This window comes from Necator americanus, chromosome X (assembly GCF_031761385.1).
Source record: "Necator americanus strain Aroian chromosome X, whole genome shotgun sequence".
In the NCBI taxonomy this organism is placed as follows: domain Eukaryota; kingdom Metazoa; phylum Nematoda; class Chromadorea; order Rhabditida; family Ancylostomatidae; genus Necator; species Necator americanus.
The window spans coordinates 30,062,340-30,088,568 of NC_087376.1; the positions used below are offsets into that span (position 1 = coordinate 30,062,340).

At 36.7% G+C, this 26,229-nt stretch overlaps 6 protein-coding genes across 9 annotated transcripts; 2 read left to right on the forward strand and 4 right to left on the reverse strand.

Annotated features, from left to right (window-relative positions):
- Positions 1-745: 745 nt before the first annotated feature.
- On the forward strand, positions 746-3,278 carry RB195_025920 (uncharacterized protein; the record flags this gene model as incomplete). 2 transcript variants are annotated; one of them, XM_064214258.1, is made up of 10 exons in its annotated part: positions 746-808; positions 1,021-1,048; positions 1,357-1,408; positions 1,474-1,573; positions 1,713-1,765; positions 1,978-2,039; positions 2,688-2,818; positions 2,890-3,015; positions 3,059-3,073; positions 3,177-3,278. In XM_064214258.1, the coding sequence occupies 10 exons, from the start codon at positions 746-748 to the stop codon at positions 3,276-3,278; spliced, it is 732 nt and encodes a 243-aa protein (XP_064070138.1). The 2 variants fall into 2 exon arrangements, with proteins under 2 accessions (XP_064070138.1, XP_064070139.1); XM_064214257.1 differs by lacking the exon at positions 3,177-3,278 and having other exon boundaries at positions 2,890-3,072.
- A 1,092-nt stretch (positions 3,279-4,370) lies between these two features.
- On the reverse strand, positions 4,371-7,298 carry RB195_025921 (uncharacterized protein; the record flags this gene model as incomplete). Its single annotated transcript, XM_064214259.1, has 5 exons — positions 4,371-4,407; positions 4,491-4,560; positions 4,620-4,624; positions 5,301-5,363; positions 7,198-7,298. 5 exons carry the CDS (start codon positions 7,296-7,298, stop codon positions 4,371-4,373), a joined length of 276 nt encoding a protein of 91 aa, XP_064070140.1.
- Positions 7,299-7,839: 541 nt separating this feature from the next.
- Positions 7,840-8,874, forward strand: RB195_025922 (uncharacterized protein; the record flags this gene model as incomplete). The annotated part of the gene is made up of 7 exons (XM_013435739.2): positions 7,840-7,992; positions 8,070-8,187; positions 8,260-8,314; positions 8,372-8,477; positions 8,555-8,613; positions 8,679-8,743; positions 8,819-8,874. The coding sequence occupies 7 exons, from the start codon at positions 7,840-7,842 to the stop codon at positions 8,872-8,874; spliced, it is 612 nt and encodes a 203-aa protein (XP_013291193.2).
- Positions 8,875-11,686: 2,812 nt separating this feature from the next.
- Positions 11,687-13,477, reverse strand: RB195_025923 (uncharacterized protein; the record flags this gene model as incomplete). The annotated part of the gene is made up of 7 exons (XM_064214260.1): positions 11,687-11,886; positions 11,965-12,014; positions 12,087-12,142; positions 12,201-12,300; positions 12,374-12,446; positions 13,175-13,280; positions 13,340-13,477. 7 exons carry the CDS (start codon positions 13,475-13,477, stop codon positions 11,687-11,689), a joined length of 723 nt encoding a protein of 240 aa, XP_064070141.1.
- A 2,500-nt stretch (positions 13,478-15,977) lies between these two features.
- On the reverse strand, positions 15,978-16,929 carry RB195_025924 (uncharacterized protein; the record flags this gene model as incomplete). The annotated part of the gene is made up of 5 exons (XM_064214261.1): positions 15,978-16,104; positions 16,188-16,334; positions 16,559-16,643; positions 16,693-16,732; positions 16,798-16,929. The coding sequence occupies 5 exons, from the start codon at positions 16,927-16,929 to the stop codon at positions 15,978-15,980; spliced, it is 531 nt and encodes a 176-aa protein (XP_064070142.1).
- Positions 16,930-18,550: 1,621 nt separating this feature from the next.
- Positions 18,551-24,987, reverse strand: RB195_025925 (uncharacterized protein; the record flags this gene model as incomplete). Of its 3 annotated transcripts, XM_064214263.1 has the most annotated exons (6): positions 18,551-18,567; positions 18,640-18,777; positions 19,283-19,354; positions 23,975-24,080; positions 24,196-24,332; positions 24,852-24,909. In XM_064214263.1, the coding sequence occupies 6 exons, from the start codon at positions 24,907-24,909 to the stop codon at positions 18,551-18,553; spliced, it is 528 nt and encodes a 175-aa protein (XP_064070143.1). The 3 variants fall into 3 exon arrangements, with proteins under 3 accessions (XP_064070143.1, XP_013291196.2, XP_064070144.1); XM_013435742.2 differs by lacking the exons at positions 23,975-24,080; positions 24,196-24,332; positions 24,852-24,909 and having other exon boundaries at positions 19,283-19,391; XM_064214262.1 differs by lacking the exons at positions 18,551-18,567; positions 18,640-18,777; positions 19,283-19,354 and having other exon boundaries at positions 23,925-24,080; positions 24,852-24,987.
- Between the last annotated feature and the right edge of the window lie 1,242 nt (positions 24,988-26,229).

Below are 26,229 nucleotides of genomic sequence, written 5' to 3' on the forward strand. Positions count from 1 at the left end.
GTAAGTAAAAAACAACCTTCAAATGTTGATTATTTCTAACCTGTAAGGACGTTTTTGCTTTTTTTTTTTTGCTTTTCCACGTTTGTGACAGGTAGTCTTTTTTTTTTTTTTTGAAAAACAGGTAGTTAAATCTGATTGTACTTGAAATCTTCCTAAACACTATACAAACGGTTTCAACGATGTTTCCTCTTGTTCATCCGGCCTTATTTCTATCTAATTAAATTGTTATTCTAAAAAAAAGAAAAATATAGAAAATGAATGTGATAATACGATGTTATAACAAAGGATTTTATGCTAGAAAAACGGAAATAACTGCAAATATGCAACAAATATACAATTTTCCTCAAAAATACACCCATAGGTATAAGGTTTTCTACTTTTTTTTTGTTATTATCGACACTTTTAATAGTTAGCACTTCAGAAGAGTTAGCAGCATGGAATTCTTAATAGCATTCTTAATAGCAATAATAGAATAGCATGATACTTTCTGGAAGGTTACATAGACGCATTTCACATAACAAACATGAATAAACGGTTAGGAATGAAAGAAACAACACAATAAAGTGAAAATTCCTGCACAAAACCCCACAAACACGTTGACTAATTCCAATTATTCATAAGTTTGAAGTTCGATGACAACAAAAATTGTTTTGATGATATTTGCTAAGACTTTAGGCGTTCATATGAGCATTATTAATTTTTCTGGCATAAATAGGAACTGACATTCGGAAAAATTATTCCAACAATGCGTTCTATTTGTATAACGCTTTGTTTCGCTGCTGCAGTGCTAGCCCGATCAGCATCTCAGGTGAACTTCAGACGTCTCTTCAATTCAATTTTAACGATTTGCTTAGAGCTATTCTTCGAGAATTAAGAGAAAAAAAAACTAGTTCTTTACCTAATTTTTTTCACTATTTTTATCATTTTATTTTATATTTATTATTTATTTTATTTTTCGTTTATTTATTGTTTATATTTTTTGTGTCTGAATATCTGCTACATGAACGTTGATCATTTCAGGATGGAAGTGATTCGGGCATGCCCGACTGTGAGTCCTTTTTGCAGTTTTGTCGTTAGGATCCTTCTTTACTAGAACAATACTACTGTTCTTGTGGATCTCGGAGTGGCACAAACTGGAAATCCACTCAATTTGGATAAAATTGACCGTAATCTGCAAATTTTAAACTGTCAAGAAAGAGTTAAAATTAAAAGTCTTGTCAAGTCAAGTACACAGAAGTAGTTCTGGATTGTTTAGTAAAAAATAGGAGCCGTTGCCTCCTATTCAAACCCAGGATGATCGGTCGATGTTATCGTTAATTTAAAAGAAATTGATATGAGGTTTTTTGCCCTTTTCAGGTCTGAGATGTTACAACATGTTCAAAACCACGGACGATGTTACTGTCAAACTGTATGGATTTTGCGGATATTACTTACGAATATCTTGACTAGCGGTTAACTTACAAATACTTGCAGACTACAATCGAAGAGCTCTATTCTATGTCCCTTTGTGGTCGTCAGTTGTCCATATAAGAATAGCATTATCAAAGCACGATTGAGCAATGGAGAAATTTTGGTAGGGATTATTTTTGAAAAAAAGTGTTTTGATTGAGGAGACAAATCCATAAGAGATCAATCCAAATAAGTAAAATCATGTCTAAAGCACTTGAATGTTTTGCAACACCTTTAAAAATGGGTCAAACGTTGGTGTTTAGGAACTTGCGTCAGGATCAAATGTGGAAAAAACGATGAAATGCCGTCAAAAAAGGTCGGCTCTATTTCATTTTTTTTACTTTAGTATGTTAATATTCTAATTCTTCGCTGATTTTTCTTCCCATACAAGCCGGCGTAGTACGTTTCTTCTTCGAATTGTATATGTGGAATGTTCCTCTCAGTTAACGAATGATTCAGTTTGGATCGCAATGACGTTCCTCGGATTCTTCATGCAGATGTCATTAATCATTAGGTCCGTTATTTCAGATGGATTACTGACGAAATGTCAGAGGACATGATGGTTGAGGAAGTTTTCTGCTCGGAAAAAGGTGGGATTTACTCATATTTGGAGCACATAAACTTTAAAGTTTAGAATTGCTTCTAGAACTAGTAAGTGAATCGAAATGTAATGATGTTTGTTGCGAATCTTTCGACGACTGGAACCTCGGAGCAAGATCCAAATGAACTCCGAGCTTAAACCTAAACTGGGTGACTTGTGAGAGAATCACAACGATGAAGTACTTGAATTTTTGGAATAATCTATTAATCTCAAGCAGTAAAGCAAGCAAAAAGCTCTAATTTATGGATTTTTTCCGTTTCTGCACTGTATGCAAAGAATTTTATAGAATGTGGTACCTTTGATGAAACCAGCTCTTTATTTTATCGGAGAAAAGAACGAAAGAAAAGAAAGAAAATGGAAAAGGGGAACATTTTTCAGGAGAACTACATACTTGATGATCGGCCTGTTTCGTTTTCACTTAAAGCTACCGCCAGAGATATGAACATATATTGAAAATAATAATCTCACCCTGAATTCTGGGTAGGAATAAGAGAATCATCGATATCCTTGTAGTTTTTGCTTTTGTTAGCTATAGATTCTGTCCAATTGAACATTGACATGGCGGAAACGTAGGCCAATATTTTTATAATAACCATTTTGCGTTCTCATCAAAATTTATGGCCTCCCTAGCTTTCAGAAGAGGAGAAATGTCCAGAAAAGAAGGAATGTCCCCCACCGCCGGTATGTCCTGATCCAGAGAAGAAGGAACAATGCCAACATCCAGTGGTTTTCGCTCCGTTCCTTGTTTATGCAAATGTGAACGCAAACGTGAGTGGTGTAAATTATTTAACAATGTTAAAGAAATCATTGCTAATTTCTAGTGCAAAAATTACATTCAGGAAAAGCCGGTCGTAGTTCCCGGACAACTGTCTAGTGATACACTACCTCCTGAAATTGAACAAACTTTGAGGGAACGGCTAACGCCTAAAGCAACATCGGAAGAACACGTGGAACATGGCTCAGAGGTCATGGCTCCTCCTTTCAATCCTTGGTCATTTGCAGAAGTAGAACCCAAGAAGTGAGGTACTGCTACACATTTTTTTGAACACCTCACAATCATTTTAGTCTTTTTTCCTAGAGTTCTCTCTCCCTTAAAAGTTATAACCTAAAAAACTGTCTTTTTTAGATGAAAATTCAAGGAAAATGGCCGGGCCACTTCCTGAAAATCTTTTTTCCTTTTCAAAGAGAGAATAAAACGTTTGAGAGAAACTGGTGTATTATGCCATAAAATACCGTCATGCTTAAGTGCAGGAATAAAAAGAGCTTGGATACACAGAAGCGAATCCTTGCAAAGATTTATGTAGGTTTAAAAACGAGGCTTTGAGCGAAATACTCGAAACCATATCTTTCTTAAAAGGAAACTTAGTCATGCGCATATATTCCATGGATCTCGAGTGAAATTGTTTGAGGATTGGAATATAAAAATACAAAAGCTCATTGAAAATGAAGCATAAAAGAAAATGAGAATACTTTTGTTTGTGTTTATGGACTTCGGAATACATCAAATTAGGAGATATTTTCAAATTTTTAACTCAATAGTTAAGCGAACATCAGAAACCTAAGTAGCTACACTTTGTTTTTTAAGCTCATCAATTCCAAAATTATGCTCATTAGCATTTTATCAGCATAAATGTTCTTTTTTAAATAAAACGTTCCACAGGAAGGGAGTTTTTCTGTATTAGAGGTGCATAACACAAAAAAAAATGTTTTTAGCGCGTTCTTAATAGTTAAGTCAGTTAAAAAAGCATTTTTTTCACCAATAAATTCCTGATTAAAAGAGCAGTCCAACCGGATGGTTGTGGAGATGGGGTTTGAGGGTTTTCTGAAGGATAAAGTTAAGGTGAAGTTCCAGAAAGGAAGAGGATAAATGAACGTTTAAACTCAAAATAAACCTAAGGAAAAGTGTAAAGTAAAGAAAAGAAAAGAAGAAAGAAAGAAGAAAAGTGTAGTGTAAACTTAGTAAATACAAGGAATAAACAAATTGTTGTATATCCAAACAAATGAACTGACATCACACAAAGTCCCATTTCGATCGTAGGTCCTATTGTAAGAATAAAATACGGATAATATAATAATAATCTAGCGTAAACTGCGCTAGGAATCAGATGTATGGCTCTACCTAGTTGCACATGGAGACCCACCACAATGGATATTACTGGCACACGGTACAGAGGTAGTTACACCCAGTATAAGGTAATCCTCTGGAAGGATGACAGAATCCGTCGAGTCCAGTTTGCATCCTTCCTGTGATCCAAGCTATCATTATTCTTTCTTTTTTTTTCTCCAATTTAAACTGATGGCAAAAGAAAGTGCTTCGCGGTTAACGAGCAATCAGTTCCACATATTTGACAGGATGCCTAAATCTATGACGAGCGTGTTCAACAACGTTTAGAGATCAAAAAGCTTCCAAAGGTAGCCAGAGAAAAAAAGACAGACCAACCTTGTCGATCCTCGGGTGGTCACACTATTTCTACCAGATCCGGCTATCGTTCCAGCGGGCGAAACGTTCACTTTTACCATCAGCATAGGAATCGGAGTGGAGATGAACCAAAATTTTTTGGTGCCATACATGTTCTAATAATGGGACTATACGATATAATCACAGTATCACCAGATTAAAGCTACTTCTGGACTTTTTTTCTTTGAACAGTTTTTCAGAATGAAAGAAATGCTAGGATATATTAACATAATCAATAAGTTATTCCCAACGCTGTTGAGTCTAGTGTTTAAATTACATACAACTTCACGCTAATGGAAATAAACATCTTACACTTTTCTAAAGGTGTTTCGCCCATGGAACCTATTGCAACGTATGTGGTAATTCAAAAATTTCAGAGAAATATCCTTATCCACTCACAATTTCACCACATCTCTGATACTTCATACATGTCTTTGTTCTGCATAATTTCAAGGTTTTTAAAACTCAGTAAGCGGACAACCGAATAGTTCTATGCTAAGAACATCTCCTACATCATTTTGAGCTTGGAGGCTCGATTCTACAAGAAATAACTCATGTTCAATTCCATTCTAAATGCACTAGCGTTTTCAACTTAAAAAGAACTTAAATAGTTATTTATGCCGGTGAGTTCACAAACTTCACCTTCACTAATGCAATTCCTATCAGCTACAGTCAATTAAAATTAAAAGACTTTACAATTTTAAGAAAAAAAAACAAAAAAAAAACTATTTCTACCCCTGTTAAACATTTTGAGTTCTATCCAAGAAAAACTTATTAATAAAAGATACTAACCTAACCTGTTTCCGTTCGAATACGTTCAAACGACGATCGATTCTGAACTGTTCATCCTTTTTCCTGAATTTAAATCAGAAACTTCTGAAAAGGGAGATTTCTTCAACATAAACTTCAACAATGAATTCATTGTTATGATCTCTTGCAGAAATCGATCGAACTTATTAACCAAGTTACAATTTCTAGTCATTCCAGAAACCACTCTAATTTCGAATTACGGCTTTTCAGAGAAGGTTCTTCTAGAATCCGCTCTATTTCTTCCATTCCACAAGTGGATAACTGATTCGAGTAACAACTGATTTTTGTCAACGAGCTGCGTAATTGTTTTTTTTTTAGTTGTTCCAACATTTGTTCAACGCAACACTCAGAAATTGTGATTTATTGGAATTAGATCTTTTTTAAAGAAAGAAACTATGTCTCTCTAATAACACAGCGATGAAATCCATCATTTTGTTTTTTCTGACTGTTAGCCTCGTCTGTGCCACGATTTCAACGCAGCCCACACAGGAGGACATTGCACCGTTCATAGATGACATGATCTACCGATGATTTGACCAAATAATTATTCTCTTGAAAATATGAGTAACGAGAAACGACGAACTAACTGCTTTCTGGATTTTGATGTTACAATAGTTTTAGAGTAAAATAAAACGTAAAGAATTCAATAATGTTTTCCTACACATACATGCAGGTGAGCGGTACACGGATTTTTTTTGTTATTGACATAAAATGAATAGGGTGATCCTAGGTAATGTCCGGAAATCCGAATGTGTATTTTTCTTCCTTATTACCTATTCTAAATATTCTACTTTATTTGAATTTTATACGTTTTTAATCACAGACATTCTTTTTTTTTTCGAAAGATTCATTTTTAGACGCAATTTCGAAACTATGGTTTTTATGACGGAATCCTCGCGAATGTCACCATCCTGGACAGATATCACATCATATGATGAATAATTTCTCGATGCGAATTGTTGCTAATCTCATTATTTACTTACGATTAACATTAATGAAGACTATTTCATTCAAAAGTTCAATTATAACAAGGGATACCTGTCTATAGAAATTGATTGATCTTCAAACTATCAATTAAAAGCTCAGTTTTTAAACTGGGAGGAGACTTGAAACAATAATAAATAACAATACATAATTCAAAATCATTGAAAATAACTGCTCAGAAATCGTTTTCGATTAATAAATAGATAGTCCACTGTTGTAAATGCTGGATGAGCACCACAAAACAAAAGCACCTCAAATAAATCTTGTATTTATACCTACCTAAAATAACGATAGAAGACTATGGATCTATAAGGTATAAGACCTTTCAGAAAAAAAAAAGAATTATTTTTTGTTTTTGATTATAGAAAGGAAGTGTTCGAAAGTGAATGACAGAAGGTATAGCGAGGAAATGACTAGCGAATGTGAGAATTTTTTGAGGTAAAAAGGGATTTTTTTTTTCTAATTGTCAAAATTTCACTACTATTATTATATACTACTATTATGGAAATCTTCACAGTATAATACGACATTAAAAAAAGAAACTTTAGAAAAAATAGAGAGAATGATATGAATGATTTCGAAAGAGAAAAACATTATTGCTGGACGATATAAGACGGATAATACGAGTAGGATGGATGTGTTGGTGGCGACCGCTCAGAAGAAAAATCGAAGATCGAAGAGCAGATCAAAGCGAGTCCATAAACAAAATCCATGATATCACATAGATTTACACTAAAATGCGACACTAGTGACTGAGGAAATTAGGGTTCAATCGATCGTAACTAATTATTAATTATTAATAACATAGCAACAATAATACTAAGATTGGTAACTACGAATGTGAACAAATTAGAAAAGTTTGATTTTGTATTCTATTGAGAATTCGAATGCTCACCGGATTATCCCAGTCCGGATGATTTGACCATTGTCTCCAGAAAATGTCTGCACAGAAATCCATGGCTGAAGGGAGCTAAAAGCGGACAAAATGTCTGGCATTAATCTATCCGCTTGGGATGCGCCACCATGTTCACCTCAACTCAGTTCAATTCAATTCGTACGAATAGTACGAATATGAGCAAAGTTATGTTATTTATTAGTTAGCAATTATGAACGCTATTATTATTTTCATAGGGTTCTTCCTGGAATTCCTAGATCCGAAAAGCTTGCATTATCTTTATTCATTGCTCTACACTTTTATTATGTGTAATATTAACAAATGAAGTCGGATATACTTACTACAACGTGCATTAGAAAAAACAGCCTAACTTCTGCTTCGTGAACATCGCTCATGCACATCTTCCGAAAAGGGTAAGAATTCCGGAAATTTTCTAGAATTCAATCCAGCTGCTTTGTTCAGCAGCTTAGTAACTATTTCGTTTAATGTTTGAACTTTAATTACGGAATTCCAGTAATGTTTTCTCCAAATAATTTCAACATTTAGACGACGTGTCAGTCAAAACAGATGAGCTCAATGTTATCATTTTATGGAAATCTGTTTTCGTATAAAAGACAGCAATTTTTCTCTGTTGGCACAGTAATGAGATCATTCCTGCTGCTCTCTCTGGTCGTCGCCTGCGCCTGGGCAAGGTACGGAGTTCCACAGGCGCCGGCGCCGGTTCAGACTGCACCCGCGTATGCAGCACCAGCACCTCAACCCTTATATGCACCACAACCTCTTGTGCTTCCTTACGTGAGTTACAGAATTCGAATAAGTCAGGGAATTCTATGAAGCGCAGTTTTTTGTCGCTGATACTGCTAGAGATTTAGCGCCCTTTCCATCATCGCTGGAGCTCCTCATCCAGCGATTCTCGTGGACATCGCCGACGACGTCCTCACAGAAGGACGACGAGGAAACCGAAACGATACCATAGTACTCCGAATTACGGTAAGCAGTAGGTTGTCCTCTTTTATCAGTAATTAGTGCAGAGTTAGTCACAGCTCAATGGGGTCTTTACAGACTGCAAACGATGCAAACCATTTACTAACTATCCAGACAGCAACACAGTTTTCAAGTAATTTACAACCTACTTTTAAATTCCAAAGGATTAGTCTAAATGGAATTTTTCAAGATATGCTACAACGATGGACGGTTGTGCATTCGCGTACGTTACGTGCCCTACGACGGAGTCAGAAGGTTACCTAATCTTCGGCTACTCATCATTTGGATGGGCAGAGGTATGCCAGCCTCTTTTTAAGTAAAAATTGACTCAATTTCAATCCGATGATGGGTAGTAGCTAACATATACACATAGGTGCTGGCACAAGGCGTTTACCTCGGAGGAACAGGACTCTATTGCGACAGAAACAATCAGTGAAATAACTTTTTTCTCAATTTTTCAACAATATTACTAAGCAAAAAGAAAAAAACATTTCCAGATGGCAGGGTGTGACGTATAACGGGACAACCAAACTTCCAATTTACGATGTGAAATGTTCGAGATGTGAGTTTTTTTTGTCACTGTCTTAATAAATTTATCGTACACAATTAGCAAAATTTTATATCTTTTTGATTCTAGATACAATATCTGTGGATTCAAAATCGGTTTTTCCTGAGAAAATGCTCAAGGCATGAAGAGATCGTCACCACTTTGAATTGTGAAATGCCATAAAAATTAGAACAGACCAGTTTGTTCCATCCTCAAGTATGAAAACAAATTTTTATCCACAGTTCCATTATATCTGTCAGAAAAGGTTTGATACACACGTCACCTGCGCAGGACATTGTCAAATTCTATCAAAAATTGTTCCAAGTAGCTTCGACTAGAAAGGCAACTCATTTAGCTCTGGACACAAAAATCTATTAGGAAATCTGGAGTGCTTTTCCGGAACCCAAAATAAAAGAAGCCTAAGAAATATGACATCAAGACATCAACCAGCCACAATTACTAGAAGTAGGGAAGCAGGAACTGGTGCAGAAAGTGGGTATACGAGTTAAATTCTGATTTTTCCTAAATTAAAGAGAAATAAAGTTCATTGAAATAGAAATAAGATGTGGGAAAAGGGCTACTGTATCTTCAAACACTTCCAAATACAGTGTGAGCTACTTCTTCCACGTTTAATTTTATGGAAAAGTCACTTATGCCACGTGTAACACTCCTAAACTTTCGTGGACAAACACTGCACAACCTGAATTTCGACGATCGGCGTGAACTTTTATGAGGTGCTACATTTGGGAACCTCGTAGATATCCTCCCGCTCCTCAAGTTGTAACTCTTGCGAATTTGTCAAAGTATGAGGTGCACAGCATTTGTTTTGCTTCTAAACTGTTGAAATTTTTGGGAAAATAATTCCGATGACTCACCTGAAATGGTGGATAGTCAAATATCCGACATTCTTCCTAGAACGTTCCACACATTCTGTCAACATCATAATGACGATTTTTTCAGAAGTCATTAAGGTCAAAAATAAAGCCAGGCAGAATGAAAAAGAGAAATCCCATGGTGAAAAATAAATGTGAGATGGTGAACATCCTTCCTAAATATTAATATTTAACCAGACTTTAGAAAGTTATTAAGAAATGATTTTGTAGCCAGGGTTCTCATTGTTTTAACTGAAAAGTATTTTTAAAACATTTTCATACTTCTCTTTTTGTGCTAGGAATAGCTTCCGCGCCTGTTTTTGTACTACAATCCAGAAGTTTTCGATTCCATTGCTTACTTTATACTACTTACTTACTGCATACTAGAAATACTTTTTCTTTGAACCACATCTATTGTTCAAGGAAAGTGTACAGTACACTACATGTTACCGTTGAATCCTATTGACTGAAAACAGTGATGGAAGAAAATCCAGGATAATATATCGATACAGTGAAACCAGTCTCAGTTGTTTTCGAAATGAAGCAATGGAAATGAATGGACAGAAAAATAAATGAAAATCGTTCTCAGCGTTTTGTCTTTCAATCTTCTTCTAATGGGAAGGAATAGGAGAAGAAATAGAAAAAAAAAATCCCGCCAAAATAGTGAAGCAATGTTTTTCAAGGTAAAAAGCAATTCTGAAGGAGTTCATATAAGCTCAGAATCTTTGAGACAACGATAGAATCAAGCTTTTCTCACAATTCACACATTTTTTATGTTCTAATAGGCGGATGCTTCGCAAACGGTAGGAGGTTCGGCCGTACATGCAGGATCGATGGAACGAAACTGTCCTGGTGCCAACCGAGTTTATCGTTTTTTTTTTTTGTGCTTCCAGTTTTTAAAAATTTTCAGCTTTATTTTTTGAAAAGTGTTCAAGTAGAACGAGAATTACTTAAACAGTAGATTTTAAGCTTCTTAATGCTAAATATAGCCGACTTCTAAATGGTGGTGTAGCGCAGTCGGTAAGAGGTTCCGCTATGGCTGCAGGATGATCGATCAAATGTTCAATTTCGGTCTAGTCCCAACCAAGCCATTCATCCATCCGGGATCCATAAATTGGCACCAGAGTTGTGCCTGAGAGGATAAAAACACTGATTTGTCCCATCAGTTGACCTCCACAAATCATTGTGTAGGCTTGTTCATAAAACCACAATAATTCCGAATTCAGGTCAAGCGTTTGCCGCATCCCAAGCGGATTGATACCATCAACGACAGATTTTGAGCAGATTTTGTATTTTCTTGAAATTCTTAAGTTTGTTATAATGTTTCTCATTCCATAAAATGTAAAAATTTGACACAGGTGTATGCGTAAAACTTTTTGGTAAAATTTCTCATTTGACAGCATTTTTTCCATTTCCACATTTTTCTCGATTCTAGAACCAAAAAATGGAAAATTTATTTCTCTTTATTACCATTTATTTGAACCCGTAACGAAAAATACTATCTTTAACATTTTTTCTACAAAGCTCGTGTAAAGTAGGTGTAAATTTTGTCCTTTCTGATTGATTGATTCATGAAACAATAGAAATAACAATATGTCTAGCAAAATTATCAAGAATCCTGCGAATTATTGATGATATTTTCCCACCACTAAAGGATAAAATAAAGGATAAAGTGTTTGGGGTCAACCAATTGCTTAGGATACGCCACCATGTTCACTTCAATTCAGAATTCGTTGTAGGTTGAAGGTGTAACTGGCCTATACGATGACCTACGGGTAAAGCGGATGAGTCAAATCAGTGTTTTTATCCTCACAGACAAGTTTGATGCTAATTTATAGATCCCGGAAGGATGAAAGGTTTGGTCAGCACTAGGGCGGATTCGAACCTCCGATCGATCGTGCAGACACTGGAACCTCTTTCCGACTGCGCTACACCCGCCCTACTCCTCGATTAAAGCGATAAATTTCGTTGGAACAGCAGAACTGCTGCTGTATCCATTAAAATAATCATCCTTAAAATGTTTCTAACAATAAATCCTCTCATTCTCAGAGTTTATTAGCAGCTGAACGAGGAAGTTATGTTCGTTTCAGTGTTTTTCTGGGGATACTTGCTTCAGCTCATGTTCTTCCTCCTCTTCTGTCTCTTCGCTAACGTTCGTGCTCTTCACGGTCGCATCATGCACATCTGGCTCAGACTGATCAGCCTCCTCTTCGACTACGTGGCGTTTTTGTTTTTTTGAAGCGAGCTCTTTTAAGTTCTTCAGATTGACTTCTTCTTCAGCTGGTACTGAAAACGTCTCTTGTAGTCTTCAAAATGAAAGTGAATGGATGATTTTTTTTGGGAAATTTTGAAAAATCAAATTACCACAACCAACAGCATCGATATCCGCTCCACTGACTTGAATTGGCGTCCATCTAAATGAATTGAAAAAAAAATGAATTCCAGGTTAGGGTAATCGACAAGTTATAATGGTACTTTATACTTACGTTTTCATGTTCGTGCACTCCAACATCGCCTTGTTCCCGAGACCCAACGAAAGGCCCTAAATGCAAACGATTGAATAGGTTTTTTTTTCCGCAATGGCTATTCTAAGAACTGGCCTTTAATTCGTTACTATTTCTCTCTGTGGCAAAGATATACGCGATACCTGCGACTGGACAACCAACAAGTACTTGTAAACAGCCGTTAGACTGTAGAAATCTGGTTAATATTATTAAATTAATTTTTCACCCTTCACTTTGATAAAATTTAAGTAACGTTTTTGGAAACTCACTGTATGGTGGCCATAGTGGGGTCATTTTTATAATTAATGATATTTAGTTTGGGACAGCGAGTGCATGCTGGAGCTGAAACGAAATGTAATAACAAAATTTTGAAAAAAATTCTAAATAGATAATGTATCTATCCGGATGGCACCGCAAATCCAACATAGAGAAATTCCTCTACATTGTGACAGAAGATATAGATAACTAACAATCTAGTGTTTTTTCTTTCTTTTTTTTTCTTTTTTTTTGCTTCACATACGTCACAGAGAAATAAAAGTTATACTGTATTATTGTATTATATTATTATACAGTTATGTTGTAATGAACACAACTTTGGTTGCAAGGCCTCCTACTTTGTTTTTTTCTTATTAAATTTTAACATGAAGGGAAAACTCCCCACTTGAAATCCGCAGATTCAAAGAAGACGTGCTGATACGATGCTAAAATTAGCATCTTAGGACTCATGGTGCTTTTGAAAAAAAAAACTTTTGTCCGCTTGGAATCATCCAATAAATTTATCTCTGATTCCATAGTAACATTTAGTGCAAAATTCGGCTTGCAAGAGTTTATTTTAGAGAAAAACTGTAGGAGCGTGATGATCGATAATACGTGGTGTCTATTGATTTTCCTAAAATTGATTCAAATCTGAGTTGCATTCCGTTCCTCTCTGTCACTTTTCAAAAGAGCAAAAAAAAAGGGAATTTGAGATATCTGCATATATCTTTTGCTTTTTTAGCACGATAAAAATGCGACGTCAACCTTTTTTCCTCTGGCCTTTGCACCACCAGCTAACTAAAATGAATCCTCACCTTCTGGTTCATGTTTTTCTTCTGAATAACGATCATGACGATGACGACGACGACGCTCTGACGACCCTGAACTGCTGCTCCACCATCCGTGATGTCCGTGTCCCCACTGAAGAATCACTTAACCTCTTTTCGTTTCTGGACCTTTTTGATTTCCAAACGAATTACCCATGGATTGTAAAAAGGAACTGGCCACCACTGCTGTGATGGAGCATAACTTGGCGGATTTGATGGAGCCATTTGGGGCGCTCCATAGCGTCCGGCTTCCACAGCAGCCAAAACAAGGATGAGCGGTAGAATCCACATTGTGTGTGGAGATGAGTTATTTCGCACTTTTATAGGAGGGCCTCTTTCAGGATGATTCACATTGTTTTGTCTAATCTTTGGGCCACGGCGTTTGTTTAGGTTCTTACTGAATGCTGGAAAATTTCAATTATTTGGAATGCTATTGCTCATCGACATATTGGTTAAACCTAACCACAAAAATTATTGAAGGAATGTCGTTATTAACAGGCCACCTAGAAATAATTAATTTTAAACATTCAACAGACGCACAATGTTAGCTTATTTTGGTCCATCTAAAACAAAGTTCTCCTATTAAGTGTTTAGGAATGTGACGTGACTAGGATTTCACTTGGAAATGCAACACTTTTGCAGATTCTGCTCGGCTTCAGGAATAGAAAGATTCACAAAAAAAATTCAGAATAGACTCTTTAAATCCATGATACATGTGCCACACGTTACGTTACGCAAGTTTGTGTGCTTTTTTAGATTTCTTGCGATTTTTGATGGTATTTTCTTTGATGTAGGGCTGCGGATATCCCATTTCAGCTGGCAGTTCAACCTTAACCTGACTTTTGAAGGTATTGACGGGAAGTAGGCTTTGTATGGATTACCCAACTAAGCTAAATTATAAAGGAAAAAAGAAAGAAAAATTGTTTTACTGTTATTTATTTTATTATTAAGTCCCAAGTTCTTCCTTCTATGAGTTTTAACACTGTATAATTGAATGGTGTACTATTCTTCTTGACCAGAACCCAAGATTGTTATCAATCTGGACAATTTTGTACAATGGTTTGATGGTTCGCGGTTCTTCTACAGAGCCGGCAGCGTCAGATAGGCAGACTAGAACTTATTATTAATTGATACCTCACAATTCATAATCGAGTTCTTTCGATACTGAGGTGACAGCAACGTTCAGAGTCTAAACCTCAATTTCCACATAAAAATTAGTATAGGATCAATTAGCTCAACGATTATGTGCTTCTTGCTTCTATATATTCCACATCCATTATCCCATCCCAAAAAGTCTTGTTTCTAAATTAAAACACAATTCTGATTCTTTAAAACAATTCGAAGTTCAATGCAAACTTCCACGATTCACGGCAACCTTTCTTCTATGGTGATCGATTTTTTTTGTAAAGTAGAAGAAAACTTTGGGAACAAACTTGATCCTGTACTTCATACAAAATGAAACACTCACATTTCTAACGTAAAATTTTAAAATTTTGAACAATTGGACAACGGTCCTCTACTTCTCTGATTCCTTCACATACCTTCTGAGAAATATCCTTCAAAAACCTAGATCTTATTAAAATAATCACGTTAGCCAGAAAAAGAGAACGAATAGAAGTTCTGAAGAACCCATTTCTCAAAGAAGCAGCCCAAACACAAATCGTCTTAAAAGTTACAAAATCTTCGCGATTCTCTTCCGTTTAATACTTCCCAAAAAAACCAGAAAAAAATTTGGGAATAGAAAATGTTTAAAACGATGAACAGTTGAAATTCGCTCCGTCGCTCAACGCATGACTTTGCGTACGCGTTCGTAGACGTTGCGGTCAAATCAACGCGCCACTTGCAAACCGATATTTTTAACCATCAACAGGTTCTTCACATTATTACTTTCTTAAGATAAGTTTTTTAGGTGCCAGTTCCTGGGAATTTTCGGTCATTTTTCTGGGACATCCTCCTCATTATTCTCGTTAAAGTTGTTTTCATCAGTAGAGCAGCTACGTTATCGATATATTTTCTTCTGGATTATTATACTATTTTACTCTATGGTAATGCTTCAGTGGGACCGCTTATTCTTCAGTTGTTGACATCCAAAATGTGGGTGGTTTGTCAGAAAAAGTTAGGGAGTTGTAGAATTTTTAATGAAATGCACTTCAAACAACATTTATCAACAGATTCCCGTTCCTTTTGATCGTATTGATATCCGATGATCTCATCCATCATTTCCAATTTTTTTCCTCGTACTCGTGTCTCGTGTCAAGTTGTAACATTGAGGTAATACCTTGCTAAAATCAGTTGCTTTTGTTAAAGTTATTTAAAAGTATAGAAAATTCTCATAAATTTCTTCTATAATTTCAGATTTTTTTGTCATCACTCTGTTTGAGGAGGAAAAAAACACTCTTTCCAGAAAAGAAAAAAAGAACCATATTCCTTTTCCATCTATTTTTTCGCGTGTCTTTTCTTCTCTAATTTTTTTTCGATTTCCTCCTCCGAAATTCCACTTTTCAACTTCTGATACATTCCATTTATATCAATTGACAGACAAACCAAGAAAATCACTTTTTTTACTGTTAGAAGTTTAAATACCATGAAAATATGTATTTATTAGCGTTCCCTGAGTTTTTTTTTTGATAATCTTGTGTAACTACGAAATTATACGAATCCAGAAGTGTTTTAGCACATACATCGGTATTGGTTTGATTACTGCAGTAATCTACTCACACCGATTCTTAAGAAAAAACCATGTACTACTCCGTTTTCAGGTGATCGATTTATTTTTAGAAGTGATTTTGTTTTATTCAGCAATTGGTTGTGGTGTTGGTGCTGGTTCTGTGTGGTTCGGATAAGGTCCTTGTCCTTCTATGACACATCTTACAGTACGGAAATTGACGTTGTTGTCGTCAATATCGCGAGCACACCATCTGAACGTTTAGAAATTAGTACCAATCAGACGTAGAAATTAAATAAATACAATATAGTATTAATAAAATAAAATTTCGCCCACTTCTCTCTTCTCCCGCATTTCACGTGTTTTTGAACATCGATTCCTTCGCTCAATTTTTCACCATCAATTGTTTCCAGAGTTATCGGACGTTTAGAATGTCCACATGTGATTATTGCCTCCTTACATCCATGACGGCCGATGAAGTTCCTATTCCATAATTCCGCATGTAATACACTTTTTTGTATTCTGACACATCTACCTGATTGAATTGCCCAGCCAGATTATTTCTATTCAGGAGGTGCTCTCCTTTAAATGAACTATTATTAGGGGAAATTATGTATCTTGAAAAGTTCGCGATTTACTCGATCTCATACTTGGTAATGTTTTTTGACCTAATTATTGTACATGAAATAAATAAAAATGAAAATTACTTGATTGTAGCTTCACGACACAGAGTTCTGTGAGGTACACCTTCACAAGAAGTCTTCAAATACTTACATCGTCCGCAATTCCTCTCTGAACGGCATCTCTTGAGATTTCTTGCTAATTTATGAGAAATTCTTACCATCAGAAGAGGAACTGTACGGATATGGTCCAACAGGTACCTCAACCATAAAAGTCAATCTTTCCAGAAATCTTTTTCTTTTAATAATAAAACTTTTACACTTACAGGAATAACAATCGGATTTTGCGGAGCCTGTGGAGGTGATTGAGGTGGATAATTGTCTTGTGCTGGCGGCTGATTACCGTACTGTGCGGAAGTGTACGTAATCACCACCAAGAAAATGATGGAACCAAACATTGCCCTTAAAATAACTTTAAATTTGAGCTGGAATCAAGCGATGAAAATGCTAAACGTCGTTTGCATATTTGCTTTTTTCCTTTTTATACATTCCAAATGTGCACCAGGAATGACTGCGTTCATCCAGTCAAAACATCCAGTAAGTCATCATTCAAAGCATTTAAGTCTTTACCAAATGCTTTACCAAAGTTCACAGAAAACCATCTTTTTGTTCTCAAAGAAAGTTCATCTAGGTCAAATGCATCATTTCTAGTGGGGAAATTCAGAAGCCATCAAGGTCCATATGATGCAGACTCTGGAGATTTCTCTGATCTCCTAATCAAGGGCAGTTTATCACAAAATTGATGTTTTTGAGGTCTTTGCAGGCCAATATAGAGTTCAAGGTGTAGTTTACGAGTATGACCGTGATCCCATTGATTCTCCGTTATTATCTATGTGGGAGCCGCCTTAGTTTCTACGAGGTGCATTAAAACGCGCTTCCCTTGCACATGTTCCTGTTCCCTTACAGGCCTATTTATTGTTTATGCTTGAGTATGCTGCTGAAGAGATTTCATTGATTTTCGCCGCTCGCTTGTCGAGGCGGGACGTTCACAAGGATAACCCGTACCAGCGTATCTCCTGAGGTCAAACGGCGTTTTTCACGCCGTTTTTCGAGACAAATAGGAGGGATTGAACAGTCCACGGTCATACTGATAATCTACATTCGTCCAGAAAAATCCCAGCATCGTCAGTTTTGCGATGCGCTGCCTTTGAAATGGTTACACCCTAGGTTCAAGGTTCTAAAGTAACCAGAAAGAGAAAGTGATTTCAATCATGTTGTAGTCTACGACTCAGTGAAGCAACAGCTAAAATTTACCAATCGATCCTCAACAATTGGAAGAGTGAGTTTTAATCAATTTCCAAATGACCTAACTCCCAAATAACTCAAATATCCGAGTGAATGCAGGGACTTAGAGTTAAGTTGAAGAAGTCGATTGGACGGGAATGTTTAAAACCACTACGGACAATATTTTAGGATTGCTAAATGTTTCAGTACTTTATTCTAGATATGGGTTACTCGTAAGGAATCTGATAGGTTCCTGAAGGTAGCATTTCTTTATTCTTGTGCTGTTCCTACTTTATGTTTATAGGTAAATATGTAATTGTTAGAAAAAAAAAACAGTTGTGATCGGAATAGCAAAACTGTTCTTCTCCTTTACGGTTGGATATCTCTTTGCAAATCCTTTTCATTTTCGGAATGCTAGCTTTTTCGCTCGACATCTCTTCTCAAAAACAATGGGTCTGATACTTTATTGATAATTGTTGCGGAGATCTATGTAGTTGTGATTGATTTGACTTTTTAAAGAGCTAATCATGAAAATCGAGTCCGTTCCACTCACTTGAAATTGTGATTCAGGATGTTTTTTTCAACATTTTTATGCTGACAGTGTTATCAACCAGAAAAAAAAAACATTGGACATTTTAGTGTGCTGTCAACTGTAGTGTATAATCAAATTGTTTTCATCACATGCAATGCATCGACACTAAACATCCATAACGAAAACATTTTATTACACAGACAGGAATTTTCACAAATAGATCAGTTGCATGTAGATGTTCAGGAATTATAGAAATTCCTTCGTTAACGTCGTCCAAATCCTGAAAATAAATTAGAAAATAAAATATAATGACAGAAAGCAGTGCAAAATGTATCAAATTATTAATTATTACCTCCTCCAAAATTATTTCCAAATTGACTTTGGCTTTGTTGGAATGATTGCGACTGGGATTCTGAGAAACCCTGAGATGACCCTCCACCAAATCCACCACCAGGAAATCCACCTCCGCCTCCGTAGCCGTAGCCACCACCTGCGCAGAGTTTATGAGTATTTGGGAACGGTAACGACTATTTCAGATAATGTTGTCCTCTTTCGTACTCATTTACGCCTAGTTGTTTGAAAGCTTTTAGAAACTCCATATTGACCGAGGACTATTGGGAAAATTCCAAAAGGGGTGGAGGAAATTCCTGACGATTATATCCCTCTATAGAAAATCCTTCAGGAACTTGCTGAAGTTTTTGTTTCACTTTCCATGTTTCAGAAATGATGGGAAGTTCTATTCCGTACTAAGAATGCAGGAAAGAAGAAAGCCAAAAAACTGTCATCATTTGTGATCTGGGAAATGTCTCTAGAGATTGAGAAGGCGGCGAAATTCCTCAAAATTCTTCCAAATTTTGAAATAATGATTCCATAATGACTGTATGTGGACATTTACGGAATATTCCTCGAAATCGGAGATTACTTTTATTACTTCCAAACTTCTGATTTAAATACATTGATGAATGAGGAACAGCGACAGTAATCCTTCTACTAACCTCCTCCCATCGGCATTGGCATTGGCATTGGCATCGGCCTTTCATAGCCAGGTCGTGGAAAGGCTACAACTCCTACAGAAATAAGCAATAAGGCGAACAAGAATTTCATGACACAGGGAATTTTCTTCTTTACCGTTACTGATCTTCATGGGTCTTTTATGGAAGTGCCCAAAAACCAGTATTCACTATCTCACAACATTTGTGTAACAATGACTTATCGTTTTATTCCGGTAGCGGCTTAATGAAAACAAGCGCCAACGCGGAAATTCTTTTCTTTAATGTTTCCTATTAAAAATTGATTAGTGAAGTGAGCGGCCAGTTCCCGACGACCATAGATATTATTCCCAGAGACCGGACTAGTAGTTGAAATAGGAACATGATCGATATCCCTATTATAGATTTCCTAACTAAGCTTCCTTCATATTTCCACTTTCTTTCTTTAAATTCAATTGAGAATATGCTTTTCTTTTGTAGACCTGAAACAAAAAAGAATAAGCCGTTTTTGTTTTCAAATTCTGGAAGTTATCCAAAGTAATGGACTAATTCTGCTGATTTTGGTTGATTTTCCTTTTTTGGAATGTATCTTTATTAATAAGGAAATTTTTGCATAGTTGAGTATTTTAACCTCACATTATTAGGACTTTGTTACGTTCTATTGAAGATAATGGAAAACAATAAAACTCTCCTTATTCTTTTCCTGAATGTTACAGATACCTCGATTTGGAATCTTTACGCAAAGCTCAGCTCTTGGATGCAATATATCGGATTTGAGCGTTCTCAATATTTCTACTATCGCCTATTATTGTACACCGCGATCGTCGATGGTCCATTCCTACAAAAATATTGTCAACGATTTTAAAGACTGTTCTTCTAGTATGTAGAGCTTGATTCCTTACGGCATTAAAACCAGCGATGAGAAGTATAAGTACAAGTAATAAAGGTTGAGCCTAATGCAAGCAGTTGACAGCAAATTGTACGCTAATTTCTGGCTACGGCTCTTCAAAACTATGAAATTGACTAAATTTCGTAAATTATCTGCCCGTAGGATACGGGTATGAACCGACGAAGTTTTGAGTGCATGGGAATGTCTCAGAAGAAAAATGAAGATACACCTATTTACAAACCCATCATCATTCAAAATACTAAAATGGATCGGTGTGACTTAAAGGCATCACCCCACGAATCTCGGGTGGTGGGGGTTTCAGGTGGGTTATGTCTATACGAGGTTGTACATTATGAGGAGGAGAATGATTTTGTCCACTTCTTCTAAGAGCCATAAAAGACGCCCCGGAAGCTGCGGCTTTGAGCGTTCCGGGGCGCTTCTTTCTGCAACGAGTTCGATTGGAGCGCGCCAGCCCTGTGCACGCGCCGCATCTCCCGGGGCCGTTTTTTACGGCAGTTAGGAAGAAATGGACCATAATCCCCATAATCTGCGACCTCGTATAGGCATGACCCACCTGAAGCCCGCACAACCCCGGATGAGTGGGGTGATGCTTTTAAGTTACTCAAAATGAAGTGAATATTGCTCTGGAATTCTCTGTTCTACTAAATCAAAGATAGTAGCTGAATTTTTTTTCCCTTAATGAAGAATTTAGGATCTTAAAATAATGTGAACGCAAATTTGCTGGGTATCGAAAGACCAGTGATGTTGAGAACACAAATAGCATTCCTAAATCTTTTTATGCTCCGAAAGACAAGCTGCGCAGTAGTCGTGAATCCTTTCACCAGGTATATTCAAAATCCAAATAAAACTTCCACTACTAATTTACTGCCGACACCTTATTCGACTCTTAACATGCTCCATTATTAACTCAACGTTCCTGCGTGTCGCAGTGCGGTAAAAGCTTGCTTTTCTTAACAGTATCCTCTCAGAATTTTGATGCTCTAGATTTATTCTCTTCGGCATTTCCGGATGGTAAATAAGGGACTTCCATTAGTCAAAGTATATGCCAGTTTTTCTTTGTACTGCTACGGCAATCTGGAATTAAAAGCTCGAATATTAGAAGGGATCATCTCCAAAGCAATCCCCCAACATTTATACAAAGTTCGCACCATTTTTCGAGCGAATAAGGATACCTGCCATTTCTACTACCTTTTCTCCACATTTGTTAGATGTTTTCGCTAATTTCATCTTATCACTAAGAGAATAAAATAGGGAGTCATCCTCTTCTTCAGCATTATCATAAGACTAGATGCAAACATTGGACTTCTTTCGGTGCTTGCTACTCCCGTCTTCCAGAAAAGTAAAAGTAGTGGCACCTTCTCTAAAATTGCACCTACGCTTTCTCTTACATCGCCTTCGTGCAAAGACGAAAGATCTTATTCCTTTCTTTTTAAACGCGTGAGTCCCATATTTGGATAATAATGGAAGTTAATTTTACACCTATACTCCTTCGATACCGCAACAATTTGAAAGCATTATTCGAAGAATGGGTTTTCCTCTTGTTTCTCAGCAACAATTAGCATAGAATGATGTGCTGACATAAAATCACGTTAACGTTTTCATATGATACTGACAAGGATAAGGTTCTGAACCAGAACACGAAATCCGTTAGATACGATTCAAGCAGCTGTTTGCATACGTGTTTCCAATTTTTAAAGAGAACATTTTACCAACCAAAAACTTTATATTCTTCGGTGCATATCTATTTCCTTGAATGTTACCAAGAGGTCAACATTCAAGGAAATAGATATGCGCCGAAGAATATAGAGTTGAAACGTAACACATGCAGTTATGAAGGCAATGCAATAGCCGGAACTTCATTCACTTTTACCAAATCTGGATCATGGAGCTATTACGCGATACTAGTGACCACTCATACACACTCCGCCATATCCACTACCATACTCGCTACCCTACACACCGCTACACACACAACCACACGCACGTCGCCACACACAACCTATACACTTCGCAACACTTCGCCACACTACCACACACCGCCGCACACCGCCACACACTGCCACACACCGCCACACATCGCCACACACTGCCACACACCGCCACTCACACTCGGCTACACTGTCATACTCACTACCCTGTGACCGCCACACACGCCCCGCCACGCACATTTCGCAACACACACCGCCACACACTACCAAACACATTGCCGCACACTGCCATACTCATTACCTACAGACCGCCGCACGCACACACACACGCACACGCACACTTACGTCTGCATGACCACACCGAATTATCTACACGGACTGGACCAGGCCCGCTATTATATAATATGATTTTGGTTAATGCAGCTATTTTTTCTTCTTATCACTCCTTAGGCAAATATTCTGTGGAGGTTATATTCCGAAGTATGTAGCGCTTGGAAGTGGTTGGCACGTACTTCTTTTAGATTTAAGGTGAAGCTATCGAGGACTGCTTTGGACGAAGAGAAACGTTGTTAAGAACTATTTCCCTTCCGAAAGCGGTCAATTTATCGGATTCCTAATAAAATTTAAATCCAAGTGAACAGAATTTCAATGCAGAAGTGAAGCGAGAAGAATGTTAGTTTATACTCTTGTGGAAAGCATAGAAATTGAATTTCTTTATTTTGTTCTGTCAACCTGCGAATACTGAGGCTACCCCTAATAAGTGTAGCACTAGCTACCTCTACAAAAATTTTGAAGTAGAAAATAGATCCTGGATTCTCACCTAACGCCGTAATCGCTGCTTAATGTTATGCGAGTTGATCGAATTTCTTCTACGGAAATCACTTTAAAGGCATCACTCCACGAATCTGAGGTGGTACAGATTTCAGGTGGAGTATTCGTATACGGGATGGGAGACTACGGAGAAGGAGGTGATTCTGTCCATTTCTTGCTAATTGCCGGCTTCATTCGTTTTGGCGCACCATTTTGTACCAGAGGTTCGATTGGAGCGCGCCAGTCTTGCGCGGCGCCGCGTCTTCCGGGCCGTTTTTTACGGCAATTAGGAAGAAATGGACGGAATCACCCCCCTCTCCGTAGTTTTCCATCGCGTATACGAATACTCCACCTGAAATCTGCACCACCTCAGATTCGTGGGGTGATGCCTTTAAGATATGGCATTATCAGCAACCTTCCTCTACGGTCTGAAACGCTAAATTTGCAACTTCAGAAGAAATGTACTTCTTTATTTCAAACCCCTCCCAAATTTAGTTATTCTGTTTGAGCGCATTGCTTAAAATGTTTGAAGGATAGTCTTTTCTGTTACGATTGCTTCCTTATCTAAAGGTGAAATACAAGATTCCACAAAATGTTGCAAATAAAAAGCAGTAGAAGTACGCTTCCCTTTCCTATAAAGAGAAGACGGACCCAAAGGGTTTCATGAAAGGCTAGCGCTAAAGCTGTACGATTAAATCCTGCATCTTAGGATGTTTTATTATCAAACACACGTGCATTAAACTATACGTGAAAACTTTCCGTAATTGCGACTAAACTAATGTAAATTATTCGGTGTACTGGAAACCTACTGAGATTACAAAAGAATGGGGAAGAAATTTTTGTAAATTTCATCGCAGTAACGACGCGTTTTTCCCACTAACAGAAGAGAGGATAATGAAAGAAAAAGTTCATTCAATTTAACGATCCTCATTTTTTTCGGAAAAACCGTATATACACTACACGTAATGTTGTTAAATGTTTACAGGACGAAATTCTTTTCTCAATGACGGTGATGATGTCGTCTATGTCTACAGTCTCGTTCTTCATTACCAAAGTTTATTTCCATGTTTATTGATCCGACATCCATCCATTCGGTTACTGTGCCATTATTTATATATCTTGACGGAAGAATCCAGTATACACGACGCTTACATGCCTAAAAATTACTGGATAACAAGGAAGCAAATAATCAACTGAAAAAGAGTTGAAATTATTTTCTACATTCCCTTGGAACGTACTTGCAAAACCTATTAAATATTAGCCACATTTACCTTATGCTTATGATCACAATCGTGATAGATTTTGAGTGCCGGCTCAATAGGTGTTTCCTCATAGGTTCCTCCTTTCAAGTAAAATTCACCGTTCTCTTCAGTTCGGACTTCATCCAACAAATCGTCCTTGTCTCCATCTGTGAACACAGCAGTTCTCCCACAAATCTAGTTCTCTGCACAAATTGTCTGGTTTCTTCGTAATCGAAGTCAGATAGTTTAAAAAAACTTTCCGTGAAAAATACATGTTAATATAAGTAAATATTATTATTATAATATTCATTGAAAACTGTGCCATTTTCCATACCTGATTAATTTTAGCAGAACAAAAATGAATAGAGATTTAGCATTCAACCTTTATTCAAGAGCAAAAAAGACTTATTCATTGAACTCAGAATTTATTTCTGTTCGTCTTATTTTTTAGTTACGCGCAATCCTACATTTCCTGAGGAAAAACAATTCATATTTTGTATTAATTCATTGAAAAGACCAGAAAAGCTCATAGTTACTACAAAAAAAAAAAACAAATTGTGATTGCAACCATCGCAGTAAATGGCGTGTAATGAAATAGATTTCCTGCTGAAACTGTTTGTTGAAGACACTTCCAAGTGCCAGTTGAATCATTGTTTCTCGAGTCGAGATATTTTAAAAATATTTACCATGATCACGGTCGATTATTTTTAGAATAGCTCCTTTTAATGGTTTGTCACCACACATTAGTCTTCCTTTGACCGCAACTCCTTGAAGGTTACAAATGACCAACGAGGGAAGCAATAAGATAAGAGATAACCGCATTGAATCTATAAATTAAAGATTGGACCTATAATCGAACAACACTGGTTAGTGAAGAAGGAGGATTTTCATTTAAAAAAAAATGACTGTGTCAAGGTGTCGCAACCGATTGATTCATAAAAATCCATAAGAATATTGCTCAAACAGCACTAATTGACGGAATGATAATGGATTAGGACAGTGTACAGCAAGTGACTGTTCAGAAGTAAACGTATGATAAGGGAGCATTGCGATCGTAATGTAAAAAGAGACATATGTCGCCGACATAATGCTACCTAATCGAGAAATGCAACGTTCAGACATTGAAACGATTAGAACGAGGAAAAATGGTACAGATACATCCGAAGAATTCCACTTTTTATTCATACTTTCTAGGAGCTTAAACATATGTGCCACTGATCCTGATTTGTAATGATTTCTTACATCTTTGTCTCCTTTACAATCATTGCACATTTGTTCTCTTACTTCCACCATGAGATTCAGCTGTTTTCCAAGGAAATGTGGGATTTTTTTATTATTATCTTTTCCTTGGTGGTTTATAAAACCCAATTCATTATTAGTTAATTTTTTAAGGATAGTCTCGCATTATTTTTCTCTATGAAGAACTTTATCATATAAAGAGCGCAACAGATTTCTCTTTTATTGCTTATGCAAACTAGAAATGTGCTACTTTTGGTTGTTTTACGGGTAAACAGTCATAAATTTGAAAAGAGAACTTCTTGCTGTACTTTTTTTCTTCTAATATTCAGCTGTAAGCGAAAATGTGAAAAGCAAATGATTGATTATGAAGGTTTGACTGATAATAATTGCTATCACAGAGGGAAAAGCTTCCAACAGGCACTCGACTACTCGTACCTAAAGCAGAAACCTGATTGAAGCTACAAACGTGGCACACATCCATCATCAAAACACCCTCCAGAAATTGTTGACAAATTCACTTCGAATTCACGTTTATTCCGGCCATCGCAAACAAACAGAAGAATGCAAAACGTAATATAATTCTTAGTTCAGAGACTGAATGAAAATTTATCGGTGCTTATTCTAAATAAAATCCAATTGCACTTTGCATGTTTAGACGTTGTGCTCATATTTTATAGGTGCAATAGATCAACTCACCTTTCTAAGGAGTCCAGTTTTGACATTTCAGCAAAATGGCAAAATCAGTGAATATTTGGTAAGATTACTCAGTGCAGCTACGTATACGATCATTCAATCTACACATTAAAGGTAACGTTAGACCAGTGG